The sequence below is a fragment of the Dromaius novaehollandiae genome, chromosome 17 (assembly GCF_036370855.1).
Source record: "Dromaius novaehollandiae isolate bDroNov1 chromosome 17, bDroNov1.hap1, whole genome shotgun sequence".
NCBI classification, from domain to species: domain Eukaryota; kingdom Metazoa; phylum Chordata; class Aves; order Casuariiformes; family Dromaiidae; genus Dromaius; species Dromaius novaehollandiae.
In genome coordinates this window covers 6,004,094-6,029,542 of record NC_088114.1, presented here as the reverse complement: position 1 = coordinate 6,029,542, position 25,449 = coordinate 6,004,094, and the positions used below count along the sequence as shown (strand labels likewise).

At 41.1% G+C, this 25,449-nt stretch overlaps 1 protein-coding gene across 1 annotated transcript in view; it reads right to left on the bottom strand.

Annotated features, from left to right (window-relative positions):
• Positions 1-25,449, bottom strand: part of TMEM132C (transmembrane protein 132C) — a 218,977-nt gene that overhangs the window by 54,516 nt on the left and 139,012 nt on the right. The window contains exon 4 of the mRNA XM_026114607.2: positions 3,568-3,751. Coding sequence (XP_025970392.1) covers positions 3,568-3,751 — 184 coding nt within the window. The remainder of the gene's footprint in view (positions 1-3,567; positions 3,752-25,449) is intronic.

The window sequence follows — 25,449 nt, the reverse complement described above, 5'->3', positions numbered from 1 at the left end:
GAATAGCTGCACCAACTGCCATATTCAAGATTTTGGGAGTGAGAAGGCTACCGCATATGTCTGATGGAGATCTGTTCTTTGAAGCATCACCCCCCACAGTACTTACTTAACTAACACTCTTGGTTTGTGAAAATCAAAAAGCACCAGAGCCAGTTGGAATTACATTTTTCTAACTTTTTGTCTCATTTTTCTCTCTAAATATCTCCAGGGGTAAAAATTACTTTACTCCAAAATTACTTTGACTGTAACAACTTCCAAACTCAGGAAGAAATATACATCTACCAAAAATTTACGTCTAATTTTTGCCAGTTTTTTAATGATAAAATGAGACAAAAAGTCATTACAGTTATTCTCAGCCAAGTAGTTCTGATGTTCCTCTTGTTCACTGTAGTTTGTGGCAGTACTCATTGCAGCAGCATCATAGCATTGCTGTTTCTTCCTTGTCCACTCTATTTAGCTTTGCAGGCACAGGATCTGGGTTCTACTAAAACGCTCTCTGTTGAGTGTATGATAAATTTCCACTGATTTTTCAGCAGCTGTATCTTACCAATTGCTCCACTGATCCAAGTCCTATATGGCTCTTTTTAAATTCTAGGTTCAGTTCTCACTGACAATGTCAATTCTTTAATCTCTTCCATTCCAAAATACTGTAGCAACGATTGCACTAATCCTTTGGAGGCCCACTTTTGCATTTTACCTCTTTTTTCTAGGGTAATCAAGCAGAGGGCAATAAAGGGCACATGATCTTTCCTGCTTTTTAAGTTTTAGCATTGGGAATGGCTCACATGAGAGATGTTTTACTCCGCAAGTTGGAGGCAACCTTCGTGTTATACTCAAACGAAGGAAAGATTTGCTGCTTTCATCCCCAAAAAACTGACTAGGATCCCCATCAGACCAATGGCAGAGACTCGATCTGATCTTGGGAGACCCAAATCCTAATCTAGTACAATACCACTGGCAGCTCCTTCTTTCCCTTTTTTGGCCAGCTTTAAAAACTCTGAAGGGCAGATTTTACTTTTGATGTAACCGTTTTGCTACACAGGAACACTTAATGCTTAAATCACTCTAATCTACTTTACTGGCGAGAGGCTTTAAGAAACACACTTGCTGATAAACACTGACATCTAAGATGTAATTTCTGCCCAGAATAATGGGCTGAGCTTTACAGTGTGTGGTTAAGACAAAGTGTGCAGTCTGATTTCTCAGTAGACACAGTATCACCCTTTCTTTTTCCAGTGTGACTCTTGTTTCTGAGCAGCAGAATTGCCAGCTCAGCAAGAGATTAATGCCTAAATGAAGAAAGCACCCTGGCTGGATCTGCAGTGTTAGCTAGCAGAAAACTGTGAAAATTCCCCTTATCTATTAATATCTTGCTAGTAAAGCCAATTTTGCACTGGTATCCCATCCAACTGGATTCTATTAACACAGTATATTTTGGCTCCATCCAAGTGTTATCACAAGGTAGAGTAAAGAGAGAAATAAACACAGGAAAGCTTTGCAAAGAGAAAGGTTTAATGTTTCTTTAAACCCTCTGCAAAAATCACAGTGCCTAATAGCACATCTGTTGGGAATAAAGGATCTCACCACATATGATTTGTTCCCCCTTGAATTCATTAAGTTAGACCTTAGACGAACCATCGCAAGAGGACAAATTTTCGTCTAGAACAGATGACACAAGTCTGCACATAAAGCTTGAATCTTGTATGCAGGTGCAAAGGCATTAGACCCTGCTATGAGATACTAAAAAAAATCTTGATTCCCTCAGGTATGGAATAGAAGAAGCTGATGAATGATTTCAAAAATGAACAGGAAGGGGATGTTAAGTCTGCCAGTGGACAGACGTGTATCATTTGGTACTGGAACGCGTCTAACTCAAAATAAAATCTGACCAGAAGGGACTTCCTTAAGCATGTCCATAAGTCTTTACAGGACAGAAGCTCAAATCTGTATTTCCCTGTTCAACTCCACAAGCAATGAGGACAGCATTTCCCTATCAGACCTGGAATGCAGCACGGGCATTCTGCTGACTTAAGCAGACTTTGGATCAGGAAATTGCTGGGCACGACCTCATTTGATATGAGCAGCAGTTTCACTCATCAAAGTGAAAGAATATACTGAAGACCAGGATTTCCAGGAAATAATACTCATCTAATTATGTGCTGCAAACCACAGAACACTGTTCAAAGAAAAGACTGACAGAATTTCACCACTAAGACTATGCACAGGATGGAGATGTCCAACTCTTCTTCCAAAACCTGAACTCTAGCATTGATTAATGGTGGCATTCACAGCTCCTCTACTTAATGGCCACTTGTTCCTATTCTGGGTAGCTGGCAGTTCTGTGCTTCTCCCCTTCCTGAGGTTTGGTAGGACTTCCAAAATAAATGCTCACTGCCCACCTCACCTGCAAGTGTGGAAGGGATTCTTCTCAGCATGTACCTAAATCCCATAGAAAATAAAGTGCCTACCTAAAACGAGTGCACCTGAGATATAGGATACTCCAGTGAAATTTCTTGTTTGCTTGATTTGGAACAAAAATTTAATCCTAGGCTGTTCACTCATAGGAGAGGACCCTAACTGCTAGGTTGCATTGCTCCTACCGGCACTTTCTTGCTTTGCAGAAGTAGCTGCATCTTCATTGAGCCAGAGGAAGAGAAGATGACTGCTTCCACAAATCCCATTTGTGAGCCTTGTAAAGACAGGCAATAAGTACGATTTTACTGGGAGGTAGGTGGCCAACAAGTGGCAATACAGCACTGAGCAGAGCAAGTAGATTTTAACCTAAGGCATCCTTCCACATGGAGTGGACATGCACAGAAGTAAGGTAAGTAACATACTTGCATGATACTTCTACTTCTTAGATATGTAAGACGCTTGCATGTATCATGGAAGTCTATATAGAGTTCTTCAGTTCTGCTCAACACCTGCTTTCCTTAAAACTTACTACCAAGGCTAATCATTAGAAATTACATGACAGCCAAACAGAAGTTTTCCTGAACAGAATCTTGATCAATGTTTTCCTGGAGAGGCCGATGGCTTTTTTCCTCCCTTGAAAAACATTTTTTGTTTCTTCCTTGAAACTACAGGTTCTTACATCATTAGGGAAACAGCCAGCAAATTAGTATCAGCCTCAGCCTGCTATGAACCAAGCAACTTTAACTTCAGCAGAAGGTGCTCAAGGCTACCTAGAGTTGCTCTGCATATTGCAAGTTCAAGCCCTGTAGCACTAATGTAATGGAAAAATTAGAAATGGGAAGGTAAGTCTACTTGGCTGTGTGTTACCAGCTGGTAGCCTGGTGGGAACTGTGCGTGACAAATTCAGGATTTAAAGTCTGAGAGAGAGATTTTTAAAGTGGCAGCATCCTTTTCTTCTGCAGTAAATTAATAAGAATTGAAATTGTGTGACATGTACAGACTACTAAATGCGAGCATAATTTTAGCAAGTAGACCTATAGAGCTATAAAAAGGAAGGCAGGGCAGAGAGCACTCCTTTGCAAAGTTGCTGGTGTATGTTTTCTCGGGCCACACAAAGGTAGGATGGAGCAACATGCTGAAACAGTTTCTTACCATAGCCAGTGGAACAATTCCAACAAGATCCTTCTGGCAGATGAAGATTTCAGACAAGGTTACGTCTGTTGTCCCCTTCCGAGGGTATTCCACCTGCCAGGTGATGGGCTGCGTTCCAGAAAGGCTGCTGAAACTGGCTATTTCAAAGTTCATCTGCACGACCTCATTGAATAAACTGTTACTTCTGCAAAGAGGAAAACAGGGAAAGGGAAGAGCTATTACTTTCATTGAAGAAGGCAAATGAAGTGAATCATATTAGCTACTAGAAAATGCAGCTATTTACATGCAGATATAAAACAAGGCCTTTTCCAATCTACAACTTTTCTTCAGAGCAGACAATCTGGAATTATTCAAAATGGGTCAGCTGCTCTGTGAACACTATGTGAAGGGACAAAATCCAGGATAATGTGTCTGATGAAAGCAAAGTACATTTACTCAATTACTCTATCATTTTTTATGATTTTGAAATACGATTCAATCTTACAACAAGATGGACTTGACCCTAATGGGCTGGAGTCATGTCCGGTGCAGCTCATAAAGACAGAAGAGGCCAGAATTAGCATAGTGAAAAAGACAGTAAGATTCATTGTATAAATCCAACATCAGAGCTGTATAAATCCTTAGCAATGAAACTCAATGTAACTGAAGTTCATATATGCAGCCCAGAAGCCTTTCAGAAATCTAACATGCTTAAGTGGCAAAATGACAAGATTAGTCAAGACTTAGAGGTACCCTCTGGAAATTAAAAACCCATGCAATTGAAACCAAATAGAAAGAACAAAGGTAAAATATACTATGAAGTCTGGAGGGCTAAGATAATTTGAATAACAAATAGAAAAAGACAAGCTAAAATTCTCCTCCTTCACCTTAAATTTCTTTCACTTTATCAGAAACAAAAAAGGTATGAAAGGAATTTGCTGGACTAGCTGCTGGTTTTCTTAAAAAATAAAACATATATGACAAATTTGAATCAGAAAGTATACATTAACTTTTCTGGTGTTTTCCAAATGTCTTTCCACAGTGTAGAAAGTCTTGATATTTCACAATGTATTACTTCAAACTAACCATACTCTGTAATAATTTTAAAATGAAGAGAAAGACAGGCACCTGCCTAATATCAGTAACCCAGTTCTAGCCTCATCCAGCTTTGGATGCATTCACCAAACAACAGCTTCAATTATCCCTTTTGTTAAATATACAATACACAAAGGTCCATTTCTGAGAAAATCCATTAAGAATTGATCATGTACCAAGCACTTATATTCTCAATTGCTATACTTTCTTTTTACCTCTTGAACAGAAACCACTATTTTTTATTACTTAAGACATACTTTGTGCTTTACTTTGCATGATTACTTTAAAAGTAAATGCATTCCCCTGATAATTATTATTTTGATCATGGGCTTCCATTTGGATGGCTTACTCTGCAAAGTCTTAATATTCCCAAATGCTTTAAATTTATTTCCTTGCTGTTTTGCTACAGTGTCAAAAGAGAGACTTTCTAACAGTTGTGTGATAGTGGTCCAGGTTCGTCCATGCATTTAAAGAGTGATTTTGTGTAGTAATGTGACAGACAGATTTAGCAATTCGGAACTCAGGATCAGCCTATTCCCATTTGAAGAGTTCCTACCAAATAAATCTTATAGCTTGTAAATACAAGGCGACTGTGGTAACTGTAGTTTACACACTTCTGGGACATCCCAAAATGACTGCATACTGGATTGAACTTTGTAATTTATTTGAAAGCATGATTATATGCAAAGATACCTGAATCACCTGAGCTACAGTGTTCATTTAGCTGTTAAAGACACCATTATGCCTCAGATTAATGACACCTGAAAGGCTATTATTTTCACCGTTTCTAGGTCTGATGCTTAGTAACTGACAGAGGAAAAGTTTTTACATGTGATTGACTATCTCAGTGCTTTCACTTATGTTAAACAGAGAATAAATTTTTGCACACATCAAAGCTGTTATAAGAGATAATATATGTCAGGAAAGCTTCCCTTGATCAGCAAGTCAGAGCACTTCTCTAAACAGCCTCTGAGCAGATGTCAATGTGTAGCTTTACAACACTGAAAGCCCAGCAACCACACTGGTATGATCAGAGAGCTCCAGGTGGGAAGCGGTAGGTGGAAACAGCTTCTTTCCAGGCAGCCCCTGCTCCCTGGCGCAGCCTTACGTGATGGCTGATCATCGGCTGCTGGCTCCCAGCTCTTGAGAGAGCACAACCAATTTTCCCTGGTCCTTCAGACAATTTCTAAGAGCAGCCTGGAGCTCTGTTCAACTGCCTGTATCGCGAACCTGTGGGCACACCCTTGGGCCTGGTTTTGGGATATCCAGGTGAAATACCCAGAAGGAAATCTTTGGGCATCCCATTTTTATAGAACGTTTAACGGCATGTTAAACTGCAGCGTGGCCAGCTCACAGCCTGCTCTAGCTGGCCATCTTTAGGTATCCATACACCCTGTAACGACGTCCTGTGAGTGACAACAGGCAATATGAGGGGACCAGATCTTTTCAACGTGATTCCCCAAGTCACCTGCAGCACGGGCAGATGCTACACGTACGCAGCATGAACCTTGGCTCGGGCTGGTTACAGTTAGCATGCACACATGCAGACACATTTGGAAAATGCTTCAGTGATCATATTACAGGCAGGGACTGATCAGTGCAGACATAATGTTCTTAGGCTATTGTCTCAATATTTCTATTCCATATCTCACACGTATTTTTATATATTCTGTAGTTTATAAGTCAAGAGATCCTACTCTTACTCCATCCTAACAATATTTAGAGGACTCCAATACACCTTTTGGAGTTGTATTTTAAGGGCATGATGCATAATGATTTTGATTAATGCAATCAAAGAATATTGCAATTTTTTTTTACCTATCACGTGCACTCATATCTGCAGTACTATAGGGCAAAGTGCACAACCATAATATAAACTGCCCCGGATGGTAATTGCCTCAGTTGCACTCTGTGCAGTCTTATCTGCACTAGAAGCACAAGCAACAGTCTAAATCTCTAAGAAGCATTAAACTCCACCATAAACATGTGACAAAAATTGTCTTTCTTCCTCCCCAGTGTAGAATTGTAAGAATCACTCTTGCACCACTGACAGTTGCATCTGCCACCTTGAGATCCTCTAGGACTAAAGTGAGGGACTTACTGTCCATGCTCTATTTATACACCATCTGCTGCAGTGGGGTCTGAGGGCCACACACTCCCTGATGTCTTCCCTGTTCCACCAGAAACACAGCCACCTCGGTTCTGCACACAAGGAATGGCAGAGAGGCTGTGTGACAGGCACAAGGTCACTGGAAGGACCTGGGCAAGGAACTGACCTGTGCTTTTCCACATCTCCTGCGAACCACGGACCATGATTTTGGTATTACTGCAAATGGGAACTACAATACTTGATTTTAGTCCTAAATGATCTTTAGTGCGTGAATCTTAAATTTCAACTTCATCCTGTATGAGGCATATTTTTGATAACTGCTGAGCTATTCTGTGGAAGAAACCACTGCTATCGCCCTTTACGACCCTGCTTCAAAAACACCTACTTAATTTGGATTTCTAGTTCTCACTGAGCCCCTAGACTATTTCAGCCAAATATCTTCCTGGTCCATGAAACAGATGGGCTCCTTCCTCGCAAGGTATCAGGCTCTAGTGGTGGAGGGAAATAAAAAATGGTTCCAATCGAATTCTAAAATTCTCTAAAACATTGCTAAAATGCTTCTTCTGTAAAATACATGATATATAGTACCCAAAATCTGTGTGGTACAAGATAAAGGTTTTATTGGCACTTTAGGCTGACCTGCATAATTATTTCAACACCTCTATTTGTGAGTAAATGCACCCATCTCACTCTCACAGCAATAAAACCTTTATACAGTGCCACACCACCATCAGTTTCCTCCTTCTCTCTTCTTATAGAAGAAACAGAGAGATGATCAACAGCTGGGAAAGCATCCACTTGAAAAAAAAATATGCCTTCCGAGATGTGTAATGGCTGAGAAAAAAACTTCTCATGAAGCACATTTAATGTTCAGAGCTTGTTCACTGACTGAAACAGCAATTCCTTAATATCTAACATTTAGAACTGCTCAACAGCCGGAACAGCAAGTAATTATAAAACTTTTCTAAAGTACACAGCACGTAGTGATTACAAATGAGGCTTCAGGAAGGCAGGGCTTCTAAGGAATTGCTCTGAGGTGAACGTATGAGTCTAATTTGATTGAATTGAGAGTTCCCCTGAGCCAGTTCACTGTGCGGATTTATCCTGATTTATAAATATGTTAATCAGTCAGGGCTAGACTGGACCACACGCTCGCACAAGGGAGTAAGGGCCCCCTTTGATCTGCTGAGGGCCTGCTCTGGCTCCGGGTCTGCGCACCCGGGCGTAAGCGAGGAGCACTGAACCCCGCTTACTCCCTTGCCGGAGCAGATGGGCAATGATTAGGTGCTGCTCACTCCTGACAGCAGCGAGTCAGAGATGGGGCCGGTAATCTACGGCTGGCACCGGCCAGCGGTAATCACTGCCCGCAGAGCCCCGGGGGGACCGTGCTGCGGGGCTGCGTGCATGCTGCTGAGGAGCACTGTTTTAGAAAGAAGGGGGAACAGAAATTCTCTGTTAATGGAAAGAAAATTAAAAATGCAGAAATGGCAAAACAGAGGTGACGTAGGGAGAAACTGTGCCATGGAGCTTACCAGCTCTTGCCAGCTCTCTGGACAGAATACACACTTCTGGCATCAGCTAGTGTTCATTTAACCAGGATCCTTCATTTTAGAATATTTTTTGAGCATGTTATTAGTCATTTCTTAGGAACTATTTATTGATCATTCAAACCTCCAGTGCCTTGAGATATACTTCCCCTTAGCAGGAGACTGTTTTTGCATGGATTCCTAAGATCAGCTGCATCAAAAGCTGTATTTAATCCCCTCTTTAACACAGCAATTTAAAAACATGCTATCATGCACACCTGACCCAGCCATAAGCCCATGCTGGCATTCGCAGTGTGGGTGACACCACTGAGGCTGGAACACCAAACAGATTCACTTTATCTGCATCGGTCTAGGAACAGGTAGAGCGATGCTCAGTGGTGGCTCAGTGCTGAAGAGGGTTGCACCGGCCACGCACGGGCAGGGCTCAGCAGAGCCCCGGCGTAGGCACCTCAGGACCAGCGCTGCACGGGCTTGCAGAGTGCAGCGAGGGAAGGTGGATAATTACTAAGAAAAGCAGGGTAGAGACCTCAGCTGATGTAAGATCCAGAAACGAACAGAAATCTTTGCTGAATACCTGTCTACAAGTGTGGACCAGGAGTCTCCAATGAGAGATTTCCAAGTGTTGCATTATTGCTCTGTGTAATAGAGGAGTTTTGACTCTTAGATGACTGAATCTTAGAACTGCTACAGGCTAAATCAATAATTTTGATTTATTACAGTGGCCCTCAGAAGAGAAATATAAAAAACCTAGATGAAAAACATTTTAAACCAGCCTTTACTCCAACAGACTTTTACTGAAAGTCCCTACAGAACCAAGAATACTTTGACCTGCTGAAAATTTTGCAACCCTTTTCCTCTTTAATGCTATCCAGTTTGACAGTGACACCTTAATGCAACATCAGCACTTACTAAATGACATAAAAATTGCAAGGAGTACAAACCCCCATTTTCCCTCACTTACATTGCATATCTTACACTTCACTGAAATCAGTGTGATTAAGTATGTTACTACCACATACACTAAGATAAACTCTCATCAAAGGCCAGTGGTCAAACAGGACCCCAGAATGATCTGTACTTCAGTCCACTTAAGCTTACACACCAATTCCTCTTCCTATCTCGTATCAGGCCATGACGAGGTAAAAGATTCTCCTCCTCTATTACTGCTATTTTCAATTTCCTGCTCCTCCTGCACCTTTTCCTAACTACATTTGATAGCTGGGCTACCTGCAATGGACTCACCTTTGTATCAAGATGAATCACAGCAATTTAAGCAAAATTAACAAAACACAAAGATTAGAGTCTGATCTGGGAAGTGACTGATGGTGACTTTAAAGATAATGAAATGAGGCAGATAGCTCTGTACTAAAACATACTAATTCACTTTCATTGTTAGCACCCAACACTAACAAAAGGTGGGTAATTAGCAACCCAGGTTGCTTTCAATCAGTCACCTAGGAGCTAAATGCTCTAATATCCACTACTATTCCCTTGAGCCATCCATTTCCCCTTTGAAAGGCTTGATCAGCAAATGAAGTACAAATGCTAAGTATCAATTTATTTTGGCAGATACTTAATAAAAGCTGTAAGAAAGGTAATCCCTATGCAAAACTATGGAAAGCACGTGGTAATTAAAGAAGAATGCCAACTACTGGAGACAAAATGCAATTTAAATTTCTTATTTTGCAATATTAGCCTAGCTTTCATCTTTAAACCATAAAATCCAGCAGAGGAGAAAGAAAAGGATGAGCTATTTTGGCAATTAACATATAGGGAGGATGTAATTTCATGGAAAACTACCACATTAAAAGTATTATGAAGGTCTTTAAAGGAAAATATCCAAAGTATAACTCAGGAAACTCTTGAGCAACATAACTTAATTTATGTGAATATCCTTAAACAGACAATATTATCCTGTACTTGATTTCTTCATACAGCCCAGATGAAGAGCTGGATCAGTTAATAAGGTTTCTTAGCTTTCTTGTCATAAACTGTGATATAAAACATAGCCTTTTGATTAAGGTATTGGACTGAGACAGGAAATCTCATTTCACTTCCCAGCTCTTCCACAGCATCCTTGAATAACCTCAGGCAAGGCACTAAGATACAGATCCTTACTGCTAGAATAAAATCAATAGGAATTAGGCATCATGAAGCTTTAAAAAAACCTAGCATCTGTCTGCCCCTTTAGGCACCTGAATACAGTACCTTTAAAACTCTGGTCCTGAGGACCATGATCTCAGCTGGGTTCAACTATATTCCATGCCGGAAAGGGGCAGAAGACCACTGCATTATGCTGAGAGCTCCCACATGCTAGGGAAATTCTTAGATGGCTAAATATGCACCATCTGGGTGGCAAAAGATAGCTAGAGCCTGGGATGTTGTCTTTCTATGCCTTTGAACATTCCCATTTGAACAACGAGAACAATGATTTTTTTCGTCTTGTCTTAAACAATAATTAAATGTATGTGGTATCTACCTGACTTTCTCTTTACAAGCCTTGCCCACTGACACTAATCTCAGTTAGTGATGTTAATTGCTTTCCCAGAACAAACAGCAAAAGTCATGTTGTTTATTAGAGCAGAGAACAAGAGGAATGCTACTTGCCTGGACAGCCAGAAAGCTGAATGAGAGATTCCCTAATGGAGGCAGACCTGCCTGGGATCGTAATAACCCACCCATCCCTTCCTTCTATGCAGAGCATTTTCTTAGAATCACTAATCACCAATAAATGCTGCAGTCAAGATAGCAGGCTCATTAGTCTTCCCTGATACTACATCACATCCAGCCAGGTAGATGAGATTGATTTTCCTTTTTCTTAAAGGAAAATAGTGTGTGTCTCTCAGCCTCAGACTGGTACCATTACAAAAAGGCTACATGCACATCCCAATAGTGAGCTATCATCATCTCCCACTTTTATTTCATCTTCCATGCAGTTTGCACAAGATATTAGTCTGCTAATGTCTTTGTATAATTTCAGATAACAAAATACATTGGCAGATTTCTCAAAAAATAAGCTTTCTCAGTGATTCATCATCTCTTCCTTCCTCTAAGAAGGGCATTTACTACTTAGTATTCATTCGGTGCTGGAATTTCTCCAGAGCCACTATAAGTAAGCAGTATTTTCCTCTTTTGGAGATAGCAAATGTTTAAGCACTGAAAATCTTCCAAGTGACATCACTGAAAAGGAGACCATGAGCAGAGATTGTCACGGACATTCACTCCAAATCGCGTTCAAAAAATTTTTTAATTTGAAAATGTCAATGGAAGAAGGAAGTCAGAACCATTCTGATCAGTATTAGATTATATAGCTGTTTCACCCTGCTAAAAGCAGCAAGATGAGATCAGATTAAACAAGCAAAAGCATGTTTTACCATTTACTTTTAATTGCTTAGTTTAGTAGTTTGGGACCAGCTGGTGAAATGTGTTCAGAGACTGGAGAACACCTTTGAAAAAGCAGACTCTTTAAAGGTTTTTGCTGATTACAAATGTCTTGCGTGTGTGTGCTTTATTCTAGTTTTAAGGAACAGTGCAGCTGGAATTGATACAGAATAAGGTACACCGCGTTCTAAATCCATTTGTGGCTTGGATGGACTCTGCCTTCTCTTCCAGGCCTGCTTGTGTGTGTCATTCACGCCAAGTCCTACCTGTGGATGCTACTGTGCAGCATGACTCAGAGACAGATCACCAATTTCTTGTGTATGCAATCTCAGTTGGCAAACTGGTATGTCCTGGAAAGGTATTGAAAAATCAAGGTACCCAGAATTATCTATCGGTTTTTGAAAATAAGATCAAAAAATGGCACAGAGATGTAGGAGGGTCTGGTTACTGGACTAATCCCAAATAGGCTACTCTTTCCAGTGAAGACATGTCAGTTGTTGTGGATATTAGCAATTGATTTCTTTAATAACCAGTTACTAATACTGGACTGCATCCAGGCACTTGTGGTCTAATTCCTCCCTCAAATGACAAACTGACAAAGAAAGAGATGCAGTTGGAGTGCTGTCTGCTATGCATGACATCCCTCCAGGTATTGCTCATGTGGATTTAAGTGATAAAAGGCATTAGTGTCTGTTTTCAAATGAACTGAACATGCAACTGCATTATGAATCAGGTGGCTACACAAATCACATTTTTTTATATGGAACTGCATATGTAAATCACATGTGTGATACGCACATCTAATTTACAAGTCAGGTGTCTTCAGACTCCAGTTCATACGGCTTTTACTGTTGTTTTTTTTTGTACTGTTCTCCTAGCATATCTGCTGTTGGGCTACGCTTGATGCTTGAAAAATATTTGGGTGTACAGATCCCCATTCCTTTCCAAATGGCTACCTGCACTTGTCTCTTGGAAAAACACCTAGAAAGGTAAACATCCACCAGGCATGTAAAGTTGATAAAACATCTGCATTTCATAAAGGCAACTGATGTAAATAAAGCATGCACCTAAAGGCATACTAAAGGAAAACAACATATGAGTGTTGAATATTAAGGAGAAAACAACCCCAAGGCAAGATAAGTAAGTTTTTCAAACTTTATGGCCATGAACAGTTCATAGGGTGCTGGAAAGTAAAGCCTGTGGGTGACACTGCTGTCTCCTCTCCTGCATTGCACTGGAGCATGAGTGCAGCTTCTCTAATTCAAGTGCACAAAGAAAGTAAAGGGTTTTTTTAAGATCAGAAGCACTGACGTTACAACTGCTTGGTGGCAGCTCTCCGAAGGGATCTCCAATTTAGCTGAAGAGCTTTTCTAGGTGTCTGTGAAGCTGCCTGAGTAGAGAGTAAAAGATCTTGGAATGAGCTGCATCCTTTGAGAAATAAGCTCAACAGCTGCAATTTCATCACAGAGCAAACTCAGTTTGTGCGGAGTCCCTCAGACTAGAAGCTGCAGGGAACTCAATAATACTCTGTACAATCCAGACTTAGAAAATGTCATCCTAGGAAAAGTAGAGAAGTAGTTTTATTTCTAAAGAATCAATATATTTTCGCAAGCTTCACTAAGGTGGAGTCTGCAGCAGGAATATTTTTAGTTTCTTCCACCTCAGGCTACATCTCAGACCACATTATTCTTCTTATTGGTACTTGTATAATACGATGTCCTATTTAAATCTATTTCTGACTCTTTTCTTGTAAATTCTCTTTTATCTTTTATGCTACTTATGCATTCTTTACCATGCTACAGTAAAATATGATTGAGGTTAACTAGAAACATCAAACTAGTCCAAAGAAAAGATAATTTGGGCAAAGATAATAGGATAAATACTGAACTCAGCTCTACTGGTGTAAATCAAGTGGAACTTCACTTAAATGTGAGAAATGGTATCAACGAAAATTGATAGGAGAGTAGTGCCAGGCATAGTGGCCTAATTCTGATCTAGTGATTCTTTGCAGGTATACTTATACTTTAGGGCACTGCCCTGAATAATAGAAAAGACTGGTTCACCTTGAATACATATGTCCAAAAGTTATCACCACAATGATGAGTAGCAGCGCTTTGCTCTCTTGCAATCTCTGTAAACTCCTGCAATTATGTAGGATGATCCTGCAAGGTCAGACTTGCAAAGGAACATTTTACCATCTCTTGGCATAGCTTTGCTGCAGTGCATTGCGAGTTTATAGTATGAAACTGTGACAAGCACTGTAAAACCGAGGCTGTGCATGGAAGAGTGTGAAGGACAGGGGGACGGGGAAGCTCTGAAAGCATTGCTCACACAAAGCTTCCCATCTTCAATTCACCATTTTGGCCTCAGGCTGGCCCTTACATGATGACCATAGGAAAAAAGTGTATAAATCTATGAAGAATATGCATTTAGTATCTCTCAATGTACATTATGTATGCAGCTTACCAAATCTGTCCTCAGAAAGATATGAAAGAAATCATCCCAAAGCCAGGAAAGGGCAGAATGAGGTACACACTAACACGTTAATCACAGAACTCCCCCAACCCTGGGGAAAAGGGGAAGACAGTGCCTCTGAAACACCAGACAGCATCCAGATACTCCATCATAAGGAACAAAGTTTCCTAAAGTAAGACAGCGGCAATCTAGGTTAGAAGGCAAAAAAATGTTTTAGCTTTTTCGCTCTTCCTTTTTCCTTCCTCTGAAGGAGTAAAGAGGGAGAGGAAGCTGCAGGAGCCATCTTAGACAAAGAATCTCCATTTTGAGTTCACAGTGAAAAATTCTATCTTACCCTAAAAATAAAATTTAGTAAAATTATTTTAATGGTGCATTTTATAATTTTATCTTTTTGTAACTTTGTGCCATTATTTAAAATTCAAGTTTTTAAATAAAGCTGTTTAAATGCCTCACTCTTAACTAGTGGCGGAGCTGCCTCTGTGTGACCTGACCTCCAGAAAGGGAATCTTTTTCCATCTGCATGGGTCTCCTTAAACCACAGTGCTGGGATAGAAACAAGTTCCTAATTCCTCCTTAGGGTAAGCTTGGGATAACAGCACCTCATCCTGATTGAGTGGCAGTCAAGGCAGGGAGAAGTCTCCTCCAGGGAGCAGGCATGATTGACAAGGTTCTCTGCAAATACAGCACAAGGAAGTGGAGAGCACATGAACCATGAACAGACTGCAGGAGTTTGTTACACATGTAATTCAGGATTAGTTAAGTGATGATTTGAAGATTCATCTCAAAATATTCCCCTACATAAACTGAAAGATAAGGCCATACAGGTAGCACTGACCACTGCTGGTGCACCACCGCCTGGGTGGAAGAGGCAGGAGATGCTCGCTCACACCTGGGGCACCCCCGCTCAGGAAAAGGCTGGACTCCAGTGACAATTACAACTGGTGCAAAAACGCCAGCAGCGTCTGTTGGGATGTTTTATTCCACTTTCCCTTCCTCCTTCTTCCCCTTCTTTTTCCCCTTCCCGTCTTTCTGCACATTTAAAATATAAATGTATGATAGAGAGAGCTGACGGCAGTGAAAATCCTGTGGAAGTTAGACAATGATGTGACCAACTTCCACGGTCCGTGGTTAGAAGCCAGCTCCTATTCAAGTTTACAAAAATCATGGACCCCAGGGCTTTCAGCATCTGCAGCTCCGGAAATTTAATGGACAAATCTTTATTTTACAGTTCATAAAGCAAAGCTTCACAATATAGCCTTCCTAAAACCACCCACAGCACTCTTTCATTGTAAACTTAAAAAGAAGCTTATTAAAAGCTGGACCAACATAAATACCAGAGGTAGATCCATTCGATTTCACAATACAGTTATTTGGTGGCTAACTCTAGTAGTTCACTTCTCTTGTTCAAGGATAATAAAATGAAAAAATGTCCCCATGACATTCAGTGGCAGAAATGTCATTGCTGAAGTGCCTATGATGTGCAATTAACATTTTTAAAGAGTCATTTAGAAGGATACTGTCAGGGCTGATAGATTTGAGATTATACCAACTATCTATGTTTGGATTTCTGCATATTTCAGCATCTCCCTAGAAAGTTCACCCTTTCACTTCTGGATAGTTGTTTTTCTTTCTCCTTATGTCTGCTGTATAGAAAGTAGAGTATGTATTTACCAGTGACTTCTCCCCCACAGGAACATTCTGATGTAGTGCTACAGTTACAATCATCACGGTTGCAATCAAAAAGTTCTTTTTTTTAATGTTCCACTTTCCTCAAGCAAGTTGTATTTTTCTCCACAAAAAATATTTCTGTTTGGAGCAGAGAAAGCATACTATGGGGCAAAAGCATTTTGGTCTTAGAGTGGAGTTAAAAAAAGGAAAAGTAGGAAAGTCGTTCTCTGTTATGGATGTGGCAGTTGGTTGTTGTGGAAACAACAACACTGTCACCAGCAGGATGGAGATTTCAGGTTTAGAGTCAGCATTTTTGCATGGAGGAAAAAAGTCCTGCATCTTTGCTTCTTGGCAGTCCCGTCTGACACTGCTGCTTAACAGAAAGAAAAAGGACAGAAATACAGAATATATCTGCTATAGTAGCAGAACTGTCTCTAAACTAAATGTTCATCAAAGTTTCTAGGAGCTGCCAGCTACTTTTTAAAGACGTCATTGGACAACAACTGAATATTTGTATTTGCAGCTAAAATGTTTCTTCTAAGAGCTGATAGCGGACATCAGTTTTCAGGCATAGTGCAGACGTTTCTGTCTGCCTGTCAGGCACATGAAGAGCAATGTGTCCTCAATATTTCAAGAAGACAAATGAAGGAGACATGATCCTAATGTTAAATGGCCTGTGAGAGAAGCAAGTGCCTACTCTACTGACAAAATGCTTACAGATAAACTCCAAGAACAACTTTCAAGCGATGACTCCGACCTCTCTGGTTCTGTTCGTATCTGTATTGTCCCTACAGAGCCTCAATTAGAAAACAGCGAAGACCAATCTGTTAGTAGGTCTCAGTTTCAAATCTGCTAAATCAGTCCCTGATTCAAAGCAAGAAAATACTTCCTTATCACAATGGATTTGGATGAGGCTTTTAAGAGATGTCATGATTTATGGAGGTGACTTTCCATCACTAGGAAAAAAATGTTCATCTGAACTGGACCCTTAGGAAGAGCGTAAGAGGGCCAGAGGGAACCATATGCTGCAAGGTATCAGAATACCCTTTAAACAACAGTAAGCTTTTTATTAAAGAAAGTAATAAACAAGAGCGTAGCACAAAATCTATGTACCATATAGTTACATATTTGTCTCACAGCCCAGAACGAAGAGAATCTACTGTGATTTTTTTCCAAGAAAACATTACTGCCTTTTTATACCCCTTTTGCTATGCCTTTCTGCAAGAGGTGCAAAAAGTTTCTATGTAATCATACAAATGACATTAAGAGGACACTGTCAAGGAGGAGGAGAAACCATGTGAGAAAGCAAGCTTTCCCTTTTATATTGAAGTTTGAAGCAGTATTAGTCACCATTCCTGCTCCTTGCTGACTTTCTACACTTCACCTGATCAGACAGGTGGCATTTGACTGATGGCAGGCCAGTTTTCCAAGGCTCTGAAGTAATACAAAACCAGCGGCCCAAGCTCGCCTGTACACTTCGCATGTGTGCGAGGTGAGAGCGGTGGAAAGCCCATGTGAGAAGAGAAAGAGCACAAAGCGGCAGGAGCAGTTCGGCTCCAGGCGCTGCAGCTGGGACGCCATCACTCCGCGCCAAAGCACGGTCTGTCAGCAGCGGGCGGCTAGCAGCGCCGTTTCGAGACAGGGCTACCCGGGACGCACGCGAAGAAGGAACGGAAACTAGTTAACTTATTTGCAGTCACGCGGGGTGACATTCACCGCTGTGTGGATTTGTCTACACAAACCGACGTACCAGAGAACCGAACCGAGAGGCACATTAGAGACGAGGGGACCGCGTGCCAACTCGCGCTCAAACCACGGTGAGGCGAACCGCCGCTACCCCAGTCGGACCAGGCGCATCAAGCAGGGCCAGTTAGTTTCATTTCAAAACTAAAATTGAGTTATCTCCTCGTTAAGTGAGAAAAGAGTAGGAAAAACGGAGAGATTGGATCGTACAGGAAATGAGAAGAGGGCGCGTTATCAGACTTACAGCCCTCTTCTTCCAGAAGGTTCCTGAGGCGGAGACGCAGCGTGGCGACATTTGCAGGGCTGACGATGCCATGTGCTCAGATTTTTTGCGGGTTATGAAGGGTGAAGCCTATGCTCAAAGAACTGACCACGTCCCACCGCAAGCCTTACACAGTACAGGTGGTCGGTGCTGGTGTGAATTGTATACATAAAGGTTTCCTCATTCTTTAAACATGATTGAATTGGGGTCTGTAGTAACTACTTGCTAGTGGTCTTTCAACAAAACCTCTAGCTCTCAAATCCTATCGATTTGTCTGTCAGGCCATGTCTCTGGGCCCGATTCGGCCCTCGGTAACCCTGCCTCAAATACTTTTGCAGGAAGCAAAAGCTTGGTGCCAGCAGACACTTCAGAAATTACCGGTGTCGTTAACAACCCCTTCCTCGGCCTGCTGCCGGAGGGCCCGACCCCCGAGCGGGAGCAGGCCCAGTGCCGCCAGCTCCCACGGCACATGCCCCGGTAAGCTGCGCGTCCCCGTGCGGCCTGCGCTGCCAAGCTGAGGCAATTCAATTACATTTACACCTTTGCCCACATCTTAAAGAAACCTTGTTACTCTTGTTAATTGCTCTTCAATGAGAACGCGGGCAGAATATTGACTCCATAGCTGTGCGAACCTCAGATAAGAGACGATTCTTAAAGACAGCCATTAGCCTCCTGTCAGCACAAGCTGTGCTACACGCTAATTCGAACTGCCAGTGGGAAAATGCAGTTGGACTACGCGCGGAGAACATCCAAGAGCGCTGGTGTGGACTCTGATTTGACAAAACAGGAGCAACGCTGAAGAAAAGCTTTGGGAGGGGGAAGGATGACAGCCAAGCACTGACTGGGTGGTCTTTGAAATTAAGAGCACGAATATAAAGGAGTTTGCACCTTCCAGCCTCTTCCCAGCTACAGATACTTAACGTAGTTTGATTTTCCTGGGGTAGAGATCTGTCAGATGCATCCCCTTCAGAAGCAGATTATAAAAGAAATGAATCATGGACGCATTATTATTCCCCTCAGCATGTGGCACTTTTCCTTTAAGTACAGAAACTGTAGTATGCAGGAAATAATCCATCTTTAAAAATTTGTGTCAACATCTCTCAAAACTCTTGGAGCTGCAAAGGGAACACCGCTAACCATTCTCATGTGTCTGAAAAATCAGTGCGATGACAATGCTGAAATATGTTACATGCGACACTTTGCTCCTGACCCTACTTTCACTCAAGTCAATTGGCGTTCTGCTTTTGATTTCGATGGGAAGAGGGCCACTGTTTCATCGTCATCTCTCTTGAACCCACAGGCCCTCTCCCAAGCAGTAAAATCTGATTAGAGAAGTCCGGGCATGTCTCAACAATTTTCTGATGCCCAAGGCAAGCCAAGAGATGACCTTTCCCACCAGCAGAGAGCCACTTCCAGGCTGGTATTGACTATTCCACCAAGCGTAATGCTCTGCTCCCTGAGGTGACCTGGCTGCACTACATGTAGGAGATGGCTTTTCCTTTCGTTATCCATCTACTCCCCCGATTCAATGAACGGGGCTCACCGGCTGATTCTCCTCTGCTTTGCACCTTCGCCATAATTCCCATCTGTGACAAGACATATGCTGTATTAGAGTCACTTGGCAGAGTATTCAGCATAGGGCTGTGAAGGAAAGGACAATCAAACAGTAACCCTGCCCTCGTGCAGCGATTATTTCAACAAAATCGGTTCCAGGAATGTGTATGCTGACTGGTACCAAGTAAAAACGTCCACGTCCAAACTTTTTTGGTCACAAACCAAGAAAACCAAGAAAATAGCTGGAGCTGCCTGAATCATTCAAGTCACCTAAAATACCTTGATCAATCTGATGCCTTGATATCGCAACAGAAAAGCATCAAGTGTTACAGGGTCAATAGAATTCAGGCTAAAATTATTGAATAAATGCTTTCAATTGCAGATATTTTAAATTCTGGCTAATGCAGAGACAAAATCTCTTCAGAGTAATCTGACATTAAGAGTTGAATTTCCAGAGGTGTTCAACTCTGCTACCCTGATGAGGGAGCAGTGTTAAACCAACATGGTGTATAAAGAACTATCAAATACAGGTTATAAATTGCTGCAAATATCTTACTGTTGCTGACTGCAGAGTATACATTTTATACCAGCAAGAATGAGACTAACATATTCTGCGTGGGATGGGTCTTCTGAGTCTGTTACACACTCTGGACATGCTCTTATCTACATGCCATTTAACCTAAATGATTTTTGAAAATGGACAAATATGTTATTAAGGATTTTCAGCAGCACTGACAACTCTTTCAAGAATTACATTTCACAGGCAAATTAGTTTTTATTTCTGCAGTTAGGATGACTGTGTGATCCAGTTACTTCTATAAAGAGATTTGGCATTTATGAGCAATTTAAAGGGTTTCCCAAAGCAGATGGAACATTTTGAATACACAAAAAGGGAATTATAGGAATTTGGAGCTCCAAATATTCAAAAATAAAGACAAAATTGTGTCTAGGGAAGGAAGAGGTGCTCTGGGCTACTGGAGATCATCTCTTCATCCTCAGCAGATGTCAGGTAGCATACATTGACAGTATTTCCCAACACTAGTGTATTTAGATTCGATTCCTCTTGGTGATGATGTGGTTCATGGAATGAGAATATCTTGGTGAAATGGACAGAGAAAGGGAAGAAAAAAACAGAGAACATCTTAACTGGCCATATTAATGTTCACTATTTCCACGTTATTCCTATACCAGCAGACAAAAAAAAAGTTTCTGGAATTATTGATGTACTTTACTGGCAAGCACAAAAATATCTGTGACAAGCCAAAAAACTGAGAAAATTGAACTTGCAAATGAAATGCTGCGCACACGCATGTGCGTGTGTGTGTATAGTGGAAGCTAATAGAGACACAAACATCATGTTGGACAGGCAGAGTTTGTCAAGCTTAAATTACATCTGCTTTCCTTCCCTGTGCTCATTCTTAACCTACAGATTAGATTTACATTATCCTTACCTAGCCAACATCTACTGCCAACCCTCTTCAACACTTAACCATACCAGCTGGGCCCATTCCATGTACAGGAACATTGCCGAAGGGGATTCAGATCAAATCTTCTATTTACAGATAAATTCTCCTTGCTCACTTGCCGTCCCTCTCTCTTTCTTTACTTCAAAGCTCTGGTAACTGATTCTGGGTTAAATGGCAGGAATCTCAGCTAGCTCTATGCTGTTGGCTCATGAAAATACCACGTGCTCTAGTGTTAAGAGTCTGTGTCAAAGCCCTTTCTGGGGTCAGGGACTAACTGTATGATCTCACACCAGTCATTTGTCTTGCCTGTCCTTCTAGTAAGCCTGTTAGAGAATTGGTTCAATAGAAGAAAAGCAGAAGCTCCTTAAAAATGTATTGAGACATCTGAGTTGAACTTTTTGGGTGAAGAAGCTATAAAAAAATGACTCTGCAGTGAACTTTGAAATATCAATTTGTTAAAGAGGCAGTTATTCCTTTCCTGAGCAATGCTTTTCATGGTGTGAAGCCTTGCAAAGGGAAAATGATGAGTATTGAGAAGCACTTTCAAAAATATTCATGAAGGAGTGGGTGATAAGAAATGTTTCAAAAATCATTAAGGCTGCCTAAATATCTGTTCTCTACCAAGCCCAAGCTACGGTTTAAACCCTGGCAATATATTTATTGAGATTCTCGTCCCTGGCTGGATTTCCTGACATTTATGCCAAAACAAAATTCTGTAAAAGGTTGTAATAGGACTCAAGTGTTACTAAGTGTATGAATGAGCAAACAAAACAAATGACCTTCATTCACACTTGCCTGATCCTTCTGTGAACGCACAAACAATAGATCCTGACCACTTTCTCAGAGTCAAAGAAATATCCATCTTGGGTGAAATCATCCATATGCAGAGAGTCAGCAGAAGCTGTAAATGCCTTTAAAGTACTTCAAAGCAGGACTGAATTATGGCTTAGGCTCTTTGCAACTCTTATGTTTTCTTTCCTTTTACAGTATCCCACTGAATAGCATGCCATTGTGCTAAGTGTTGTGCATTACCTACTAAAGGACGATTTCACAGACTAGGAGACCTTGTGGGCCACAGAGAGGAAAAAAACAATAAAAGAATGAAAGGAAGTTTATTAGTCCCATTTATAAATGGAGAAATGAGGTACTGAGAAAACAGAGTTACTTGTCCCAGATCAGGCTGACTATCTGCAGCAGTCAGACACAGGCCCTGGCTCTCGTTTCCCTGCCTGAGCCTCAAGGACTGCCCTTCCTTCCCGCGCAGCTCAGCAGCATTTGCAGAGGGACCACAGGAAGCTGGAGAGTGAGGTGTGAACTGCAGCTCCATCTTCTAGATCCCCCTCTGGTGGTTTTGCTGCAAGACTATGCTTGCACTTCCTTTCCAAGAATACATTTCATTTCATTTCTCCCACAGTACTACTCAAACTTTTGGAGACTTTCATAATACCCCACCAAGAGCTCCCAATAGCAGCTAGAATTGCTTTTACTGCTGTTTAACACAGTATTGAATTTAAATGGCTAATGTACATGCTCCTCCCACACACACATGAACACAAACTGCTGCAGAACAAAACTTTAATTTATCAAATTGAAATGCACTATAGCATGAATTTATTGTAACACTGCTCATAAATGTTTTTATGCGTTTGATTTTTTTTTTTATCTTTTATGGTTTTGGCAATAGATGGAAAACAATCAAGGTTCCATTTGAAGCAGCCGTGTAAGCAATTCTCACTTAACAGAAGACAATGAAAAATTAATCTAAACTGAGTGTAACTAAGTTTTCATAGAAACAACAAAACCACTCAGACATTATCATCTTCAACAGATGTTTACTGTCTTCATTTACAAAATTACCTGTCAAATTTTACTATTTCCTCCAGGAAAAAAAAAGTGCCTACCCCAACTGTCTCACTGAATTAATAAAATGCTCTGCGTATAAGAGGGATATTACGGATCCCTTTCTTGCAATCATAATACTTAGCAGGGATGATTAAGGTGAAGTAACATTCAACACTCTCTTGTGGGTTTCAATTCCACCCTTTTAACTACAGGGAAAAAGTTCAAACATGTCTGGTGGGTAAAAGCCTGGGTATTTTCCTCCCTCCCTCTTACTCTCTGGAACATCTGCCCCTCTTTTCAGTGGGCAAAGCAACATTTGTCATCTCTGGAAAATTGTTTACTGCAAAACAATCACAACTTTCTTGATATAAAATATAAAAAAGGGATAATAGCAGAATGGAGTTATTTTCTGGCGGAAAGCTTCATTGTCTGGGGATTCATCTCCCAGTATCAGTTTGCTTCAGTGATGAATTGCATTTGAAGAATTTGGTTAGCCAGGAGAACATATGCAGCTGGCTAATGCCATGCAATGCGCTTGGTGGGAAGGATGCCAAACAAACATCAGGGTGAAACCCAAGGGTTCAGGGAACGTGCAGCCCGCTGCTGGTCTGACCGCCTGGCACCAAAGCCAACGGGAGACAGCAGACATTCTGATAATTGCAGGCTTGCTTGCTTACCTCGCACAACAAAGTCAGCAGCTTAGCATCTCAGGAAAGAGAGGATGACAGGAATGAGGAAACAAATACAAAATGACTGAATAAATTGTCCCCCACACGCACATTTCCCAGGCTGAATGCTCCAAACGGCTGTCTCAAGGGCTGCTGCTATGCCTGCCTCTAGATTTAGGAGATTTGAACGAGTTAATTATTGAAGGGCAGCTACAGCGAGTGGGATGCACAGCTCCTATTGACTTCCTTAATGGTGGTAAGATGTGCAAAGCCTGTGCACTGTAGCTGAATTTAAATTACAATGATTACAAAATATAAAGCCTAAAAAAGAGGATTTACACATGAGCAGATTTAGCTGAGAGACAGACTCCCCCAAGACCTACATTTTGTTTACATGCAAAGCAGACTACGCCTCTTAAATGACTTTAAATCCTGATGATAATTATTTATATATTAATCCACACTCCTCACATGGCTCTGAACCATAGTTCCTGCTGCTAAATGCCTTGGGGAATATTTACTAGTTTTAGGCTCATCGCTGCATTCTGGCCATTGTCCAGCAAAGCACTTCCAATGTGTAAATAGTCCTGCTGCCTTCAGTAGGTCTGCTGACGTGATACGTTAGACCATAAGAACATGTTGCTTAAATAAATACATAACAATAACAACAAGAGCAATACTAATACCTTTCTCTTGTTGCTTTTGGACAGAGCTTTTTATTCACAGCTCTCAGGAGTAGAGTACCATTATCCTATTTTATGATATGCAAGCTAGGGAACAGAAAGATGAAGTGACTTGACCAAGGACAAACAGAAGGCCATTGCAGAAATGAGGACAGCCTACAAGCGCATGGTTAAATTGAGTACTGAAGGCTCTGCAGAACCCTGCCTACTATGTAAGTGAGGCTTTGAGCACTCTGACATTGCTTTAAAGGAAATCAGTGAACTTAAATAGTCAGGATCAAATCTTTTGTAAATGATTTGTAATCTACTATCTTGTTAGCCAATCCAGCTCCATTCTCTGCAGAAAGTGCAACTAATGTTTAACTCATGTTAAAACTAAGAAATCACAAAGCAAAGGCTTTTACATATTCCTGACTCAGCAACAGGAACAAATTTGAACAGTCTCCATTGAGCTGAATTAATAACAATCAACATGCAGTTAAAAAAAAGGACAAAAAATTTCAGTACCACTTTTAAACAAAAACTTGTAGCTAAAACGATTTTAAAATCTTAAAGCGAAAAATGTTTGTTGAGAAATAGTGATGCCATCAAGCCCCTCTGAAAGATATCTATCCACAGCCATACCCATACGGATTTTAAATTCTCTGCTGATGCAGCTCTATCAGAGAGTTTGTATGAGTCAAGCTGACTGGTGTGGAAAATAGTTGGCAGGAAAAATTGGTACAAACTGTATGCAAAATGGACTGGAGATAGACTGAGGCTATCACTCTGTCTGGCTTACTGGCATGCTACTGTAACAACCTTTGGGAATGTGTACTCGATGTCACCTGGATCCAGGAATAAGACAGAACTAGCACTGGCTGAAATTTGCCAACTGAATGTTTTTGTCATCAAAAAATGCAGTAGCATCACAACAGAACCATTTCCACCAAGCATTATGAATATGAAAATGCAGTGCTTAATATTTAAAACAAAATAATATGGACTATTCCTAGATTTTACTGTCCTTATGGTCAAGGGAGGATACAGTGGAGCAGGACCAGTAGTAAGTTAGTGCTGATCCTGATGCTCTGTGATCAACAAGCTCCAAAGCTAAAACCAGCCACTTTTCAACAGCATCAAATTCTCTGGCAATTTGAAAAGGAAGGCAGGTGACATAATCCTGAACATTTCTGGAGACTCAGACTGTCCCAAATAAAAATCTCCAGTGGTATGAGGCTGGGCCAGGGCCCTGACAGCTCTCAGTAGGAGATTCCCTCGGCGTTACGTGGCCTGGAGGTGGCTGTTCAAACTGCACTCAGCGCTGTTTCCTTAGGCTAGGCACAAAATTAAAGCAGTGATGGATTTGCTGCTTCTGCCGTCTATTTGGCCCAGTTTCATAATGTGGCAGTGAGGAAATGCTGAACTCC